Genomic DNA, 7,025 nt, shown 5'->3' with positions numbered 1-7,025 from the left:
AAATGTGCAAAAATAAAATTATTTCTATGCAAGTTGAGACACAGGTTTCCTCTTAGCTCTGACAATGTTTTATTTGAGTACATACCCTGAAGTTTGGATATACAGGCCAGATTTTTCTTTAAAAACCAACGCTTGCTTTTTATACATGTAATGCAAATTTAGTTTTAGGTTTTTAAGTTTTGCTTTTTAAAAAAGAAAAAATAATATGTCATGTAACAAAACATCTTCCATCTTTCATACAAAATAACACTTTGGTTTCCTTTTCCTCCCCACTGCTAGTAGAAAGCAGTGATAAAACTTTGCACTGTATTCAGTGGTTTGAGGTATTGGCTTACAAAAAGTTGCATACAAAGACCCATTCCCCTCTCCCACCTCAATGCAAAAATTCCAAAGTACACTCTGACAGCTAATGCTCTGCGAACACTTTATTACACAAATTACATTCAGCTTCTGAAAATAGTGTTCTAACAGTATAACCATCTAAAAATAAGACATCCTGGAAACACACAAATTCTCGAGGAAGAAGAAAAACCATTTTAAATAGAGGCTTTAAAAATCTTTCCCTCAAAGCAACAGAATGCTAGTGATTTTTCTTTAAAAAATAGGAGTTTTAGCAGCTTTGTTTCATTGTGGCACTAAATTTTCTCTGTTCTGTGATAGGTTAAGGGCATTGAACGTGAAAAGGCACAAAAGAAAAAATTGGAACTGAAAAAATGTTTTCTTAAAGCAGAGGCTGGGACTTATTTACAAATATAGAGAAGGTCCCTAACTGAAATGAGCAGATACTACTACTTTCAAAATCATTACTGCAATTAAAATGGGATTGTTCTGCTTTATTAAAAGGTTCACAGAAGACAATGGCACTGATATGAAATGGTCACACTCTAAAACCAAACTGAAGCCAAAGGGAGGGGGCGAATTGTGTACAGTCGCACAAAGGACTAGTACAGTTTACAATTAAATACACAAAATCTTAAAACGTGCTAAATCCGGCAATCTTTGTAGAGTCATACAAGGTAGAAATCAAAGGCCAATTTCAGGAAGATGGAGGTATCGCTGGAGGGTGAGGAACAGCATCTTCCTCTTCTGAATCTGTGGCATCGTCCTCATCTTTTTCTTGGTCGCTCCCTTCCGTACTAAGTCGGTCAAATCCTTTTCGACTGTAGCCTGCGCGGCTTGCAAAGAAGTTCCCAAGATTGAGGCCTCCGCCACCTTTTCCTGAAAGCGGAAACATGCTTTAAGAAAGTGTTCAATGTGCCCATTATTCTCACAAGTTGCTACTTTGGATCATACTGCTTTTTGATTTCCTAAGATGGCAGCTGTGCTCGTTCAAGAACAGCAGCTTCTTAGAACACCTGTTGAGGTCAGTATAAAGTGACTCACGGAAAAAGTCCTCTGATCTGCCTGTTGCAATCAGCTGATATCTTCAGTTCTGTACATTTCCCCCATCATGCCTTCCCTTGAGAGGTGTGACATAGTCACAATACAGGATTGGCTTTCTTAACTATAATAGCCTCCATCTTCTTCTCTGACCCCCCCCCCTTTAAAGTTAGCTCAGGGATTATTTTGAACTTCGGCTGAGAGAAATAATTGCAGTCATTATTTTTCTTCATTATATAAAGGGAAGATTTGCAGAAGATCAATTTCTTAGTATTGTTCTGTGTCTCTAGGAACACACTTGTGTTCCTCATCAAACCAAATCAGCCGCTCCCCAAGGCTTTACATGGTAGATAAGGGGAAGACTCAACACTATCACTACAGCATTCTCCTAAGGAATAGCTGCCAAATTCATTAGCAGAGGACAGACAATTTGTACTAGGCAGGAGGCAGACAGGCATTTAACATCTAATGAAGAGAATCAATGCAATGCTCACTTGCTAGATACATCTGGGAATATCTCACACAAGAGCCCATAAACACAGAGAGCATATACTTTCATGGATCTTTTATTAAAAATAAAAAAACATTGTTATTCTTTCATGGGTCTCTGACTTCTTAGGAGTGTAACACCAGATTGTAAATGAAGGACTATGTTTATGTCCTGCTTTCCAGCCCCAACTGGCTGTAAAACCAGTTTATGAAAGATTCTCACAATAGACATCATGTTCAAGTCTCGTACGATGAGTAGAAATGATGTGGTGTCGCTACAGTGCCCGGACTATTTCCTGCCCTCATCCTTGGTCTTTGCTTTCCCTTTACTCACCTCTAAATTTGCCCAGGATTCCCCCTGAACTTGAATCAAGTTTATGTTCGGCATCAGCTATAAAAATGAGACATATTGCTACATCAGGAGCAAGCACCCTCAAGCAGAATTATATTATCAACACACACCAGAAAATAAAGCAGGATTTGTGCAAATCAAGCTATGTGGAAGAGAAATGGAAATGAAATGGCAAAGTCTCTGTTGGGCCTTGGTGGTTTTGCTGTGTTTGCAGCTGAAAAGTAACAGCACTATTTGTAAATGATTCTGTTCTGCCGCTGACTATTAGAATTTTACTTTCGCATATCACCCTAGAATGTAAAAGACGTGAGATCTGGATTTGTCCCACTGAGAAAATGAATTAAGTTCTAAAAGTGACTTCCCTTAAAATTACTTCTTTATTTTTTTTAAACATATTTCTATTAAAGATTTCTTGGTTTACAAAAGTATGTGCAATATCCCTTTTTTCAAGTTATATTTTCTACAATCTTAAAAAACCCTCATTAAATCTGTCATAGTGAAACCAAGCTAGCCTTTCAAAACATTAATTCAAAACATTAATTCAAAACATTAATTCAAAACATTAATTCAAATATTCCCAACAAGGTTTACTTTTGAAAAGTCATACCCATAGGGCAAAACTACATAGTAGCACTTGTTTGGAAACACCGTGTGCTGCACTCTTTATATATTGAGCTATATCCTACTTGCAGAATTGCTTCTGGTATTTATAAAATGTTTCCCATGTGAAAACTATACTTCCTAAGCTTACAGGAGCTAAAAACTAGGGCAAATCCAAGTTATTGTAGATGAACATGGGGCAAGCACACTCTGAAGCGCCCCCCGCAAAAGAAAACCCACTGCAATTTTTGTACCATTTTGAACCATTTCTGTTCACTGTCTCTTGGCAGCTGCTTTGACAGTTTTTAAACAACAAATAAGAGTTCTTCCTGATGTGATCCAGCTAATAAGGAAGAGGTAGCTAACCTGGAGTTTTCAAGATGCTGTTGAACTACAACTCCCATCAGTCCCAGCCAACACAGCCAACAGTCAGGGATGATGAGAGCTGTACTTTTAACAGCATCTGGAGGACCCCAGGTTAGCCACTTTTGCAACAGGGGCCATGAAGCCAGTATGGCACGACAGTGTAGCTGATCAGATTTGGATAAGTGACAATATCAAAAAGAGCAAGGCAACACACTCTGCCCTCATCCTTAATGGGCCAAAATGTGGAACAAGTGCAAGTTCCACCTGCGATAATGTGAGAAGTCCCCTCCGTTATTTACATATTATTAGCAAATGCATGTAATAAGGCCCCTGAGCGAGTCTTTAGTAAAGCCAAACAGCTTTTCAGTGGTGGTGGTGGTAGATTTTGAGCAGACACCATTAAAGGAAGCTCTTTCCTCTCCTTCCTCCTCTATTCTGCTCTAAACCAATTCTCATTATGAACGAGAAGGGAAAGGCCACGGAAAGTTGATGCAGAGTGCAGAAATGGCGGATGGGAGAAGGGTTAAGCATGCCTTCTTCCTGTCCCTTCTGCACTCAAAATCCCACTTGAAGGTTTCCTTGCAATTATTGCATGGCTTTGTTTACAGAGTTAGCTGACGGATAGGTCTTAACACTTGGTCTTTACTCTGAACCGATAAAATGCTGCTGCTGCTGAACATACATCTATGATAGGTAAGTTAATGGGTGCTGTTACTCTGGCCTATTTGCAAGCATTAAATTATAGAAATTTAAGAAAAGGAAGTGAAGGGTTATTTGTTTTAGCACATACAGAAGGAATTCCACATCAAGGGAGGCCCAGACGGATTCTAAAGAGTAAGTTGGAGACATCCAAAGGAGAGAGATCTTATTCAGAGCCAGCACAAAAGACAGCAAGACCACTCCATAATTGGCTGCGCTTTCTTCAGCTAACATTTTGAACATCCCAATCTTTATGAACCCACAAAGTAAAAAACAAAACAAAACACTGCCCCCTGCTAAAGTACTGCAAGAAAATTTAATCCGAACAGAGAAAGGAACATAAAAAGCCACTTTCCAAACCAAGAAGGCCAGAGATACAGGGATCATGGCACATCTTACTTTTGTCTGCTCAAATTTGACTGCTGCACAGTAGTGGGGAAATAAGCATCGCACACAGTTTTATTGTGCTGGTTCCATGAAGGTTTTGGACATGAAAAAGGATTGTTGTTACCAATTTAAGCGTTAGCTAATTACCTCCATAGATTCTTGTCTTTCTCCACCGGATAAATACTGCAATTGCCAAAAGGACGACGATTGGAATAATTAGAAGCGTCGTAATAAGGACAACAGAAACTCCGGTGCTGGCCTGCTGGACCACGGGGTGCTTTTCTTCTTTCTTTAACAATTCCTTTGACATGGGTTTGTTTGTCAGTCTGGCTTCTATGACAGCCTCTGCTTCTTTAAGAAAAGAAGGAGATTGAACAAAGATGAGGTTTTTCACACTGTGCATATGGACTCCACGGGAATGTGGAAGTTCACTTCATAACATGTATTAAAAAAATGAAAAAAAGAAATGTGAATTTCTGTTGAAGGAGGATGGCGCTGATCACCAATGGCCAAGAGTCAGTAGGCAGAGCTCAGAGCTTCTTTGGAGCAGCTGCCACCCTCTGCCTTACAGACAACTTGTATTCTCACTTGCCCTTGTTTCCCCTACCATGGTGGAGCGGAAACCAGAGGAACTGTGGGCACCACCCTACTGGGCCTGGACCAAGGACTGCCTCATCTGGGACTCAACAAGGCCCCAAACCCATTCTGCAAACCTTTCCAGGCCCCTCCCAGTTACCATAGGAAACATACCAAAGGGCATAAATGCAGGGCTCACAGTTTTGAGGCATCCTGATGAGGTTGTGACATTGACCTCCCAGCAGGCATGCCAGCTCCAGGGGGCCAAGGCTCTTTGGGCCCCCTCAACCTTTTTTAAAGGGGGCCAGGGGCTCCCATTGTTGAGGCTGAACGCCGAGCCAAGCGCAGTGATGTCAGGACATTGTGTGACTTCAGGACGTTGTGTTGGGCCGCCTCAGTGTTCTTCTGAAGATGGCGCCTCTGCCTCCCAGCTGGTGGGGAAGGGCCCAGACTAGCAGAGTCCTCCAAAGGGAGGGAGGGGGCTGACCACCATTCTGAGTTCCTGGTCTCGGGTACGATGTCTGCCCACCCTCTGGGAAGAGTAGGCAACAAAAGTACCTCCTCAGAGCAGGCAAAGCTCTGCGCTCTGGCTCCGCTAGTGAAGCAGAACAGCTTTGCTTCAGCCACTACCTACTCAGTGCGATATCCTCTGCAGCCTCTTCTCTAGATGCAAAGGAAAAAAATCTTCTTTTGTGCCAGGTGGTACAAAGCAGACTGAGCCACGACTACCGCCCAAAGGAGCGGTAGTTTTTCCCTCAGGTGGCTTTGGACCAACTGCTCAGGCTTTTTGGCAGGAACTAGGGATGTGGGTGGCGCTGTGGGTTAAACCACAGAGCCTAGGACTTGCCGATCAGAAGGTCGGCGGTTCGAATCCCCGCGACGGGGTGAGCTCCCGTTGCTCGGTCCCTGCTTCTGCCAACTTAGCAGTTCCAAAGCACGTTAAAGTGCAAGTAGATAAATAGGTACTGCTCCGGCGGGAAGGTAAATGACGTTTCTGTGTGCTGCTCTGGTTCGCCAGAAGCGGCTTAGTCATGCTGGCCACATGACCCGGAAACTGTACGCCGGCTCCCTCGGCCAATAAAGCGAGATGAGCGCCGCAACCCCAGAGTCGGCCACGACTGGACCTAATGGTCAGGGATCCCTTTACCTTTAGGCCGCAAAAGGTCCTAACCTCAGTTCTGTGAAGCCCCCCGGAAAAGTCCCTAACTAATCCTTAAGAGGGGAAGGGATAACAAAGATGAGCAGGGAGGGGAAGAGAATAAAGGGTAAAAGTGAAATTAAATAGCTCCGATAAAGGGGTCAGGTTTCAGGAGTCTGAACAGCCCCCCTGCCAATTCGCTCACAAACAGAGCCAGTCTAGGAGGCAGGGGGGCAGCAGATCTTTCAACAAAGCTCAGAGCTCTGTCCGCTGACTCCTGCAGAAGTTGTCGTCTCCACTAGTCACTGCCACCCGGAAACCTCCTGTAAAACACTAATTAGCAGCAAGTGCAAGATGCTGAAAGATTTGGTTGCCAGAGAAGGAAAGGAACAGGAATTATAACTTTCAAATGAAAGACAAGCAAAACAGACCACGCTGCAATCAACTGCATGTGCTTTCATGTGCATCATGTCTTATAGGAGTAGCAACTTCTAGATCACTTTTTAATAGATGTGACCACACACACACACACACATACATACATATACACGCACCCTCCTCCCAGGCAGTCATTGACTTTTGCAGTTGCTACGCATGGGCAAATGCGGTTTGTGTGAAGGAGTTCGATACATGATGGAGTCCATAGTCAAGGCTCATTGAACAAGCCAAATTCCAACACCTGGAGGAAAAGCTATTTGTCTAAATCCATTATTTGTGTGCCAAAAGAATCGTATGGCTTATTTATCCTCACGACAATTTTGCAACGTTAAGGTCCCTCAACAATCCAATTTTTATAAGTGAGCTTTCAACTACCCAGCGAGTTCACGGATAAAATGGAATTTCGAAGCTCATTGTTGTAAAAGGGCTGCTTTGGCAAGTCTCATCCTGGCATGATAATTCCAGAAGGTGGCCTTTGGCTGCCACAGCTGGGCAAGGCAGGAACTGCCAAATCTCACAAGATGTCTGTCCTCGTGAGATTTCAGCCCTGCCATGCTTCTGTGCTAATGCAGTTTCTTGACAAGGCTGATGCGGGGGGGG

General features: G+C 43.0%; 1 protein-coding gene across 15 annotated transcripts in view; it reads right to left on the bottom strand.

Annotated features, from left to right (window-relative positions):
* Window positions 1-407: 407 nt before the first annotated feature.
* Window positions 408-7,025, bottom strand: part of PAM (peptidylglycine alpha-amidating monooxygenase) — a 121,321-nt gene continuing 114,703 nt past the window's right edge. For 6 of the 15 annotated variants that reach the window (XM_083576650.1, XM_083576659.1, XM_083576663.1 and 3 more), the window contains 3 exons: window positions 4,421-4,624; window positions 2,204-2,260; window positions 408-1,218 (listed from right to left, as the gene is read on the bottom strand). In XM_083576650.1, the coding sequence (XP_083432776.1) occupies window positions 1,037-1,218; window positions 2,204-2,260; window positions 4,421-4,624 (443 nt within the window). In that variant the 3' untranslated portion in view covers window positions 408-1,036. The remainder of the gene's footprint in view (window positions 1,219-2,203; window positions 2,261-4,420; window positions 4,625-7,025) is intronic. The other 9 variants (XM_083576653.1, XM_083576660.1, XM_083576656.1 and 6 more) reach the window with 3 other exon arrangements.

This window comes from Podarcis filfolensis (genome assembly GCF_964270895.1).
Source record: "Podarcis filfolensis genome assembly, chromosome: 11".
NCBI classification, from domain to species: Eukaryota; Metazoa; Chordata; class Lepidosauria; order Squamata; family Lacertidae; genus Podarcis; species Podarcis filfolensis.
The sequence above is the reverse complement of the archived record's forward strand: the minus strand, read 5'-3'. Positions and strand labels throughout refer to the sequence as shown.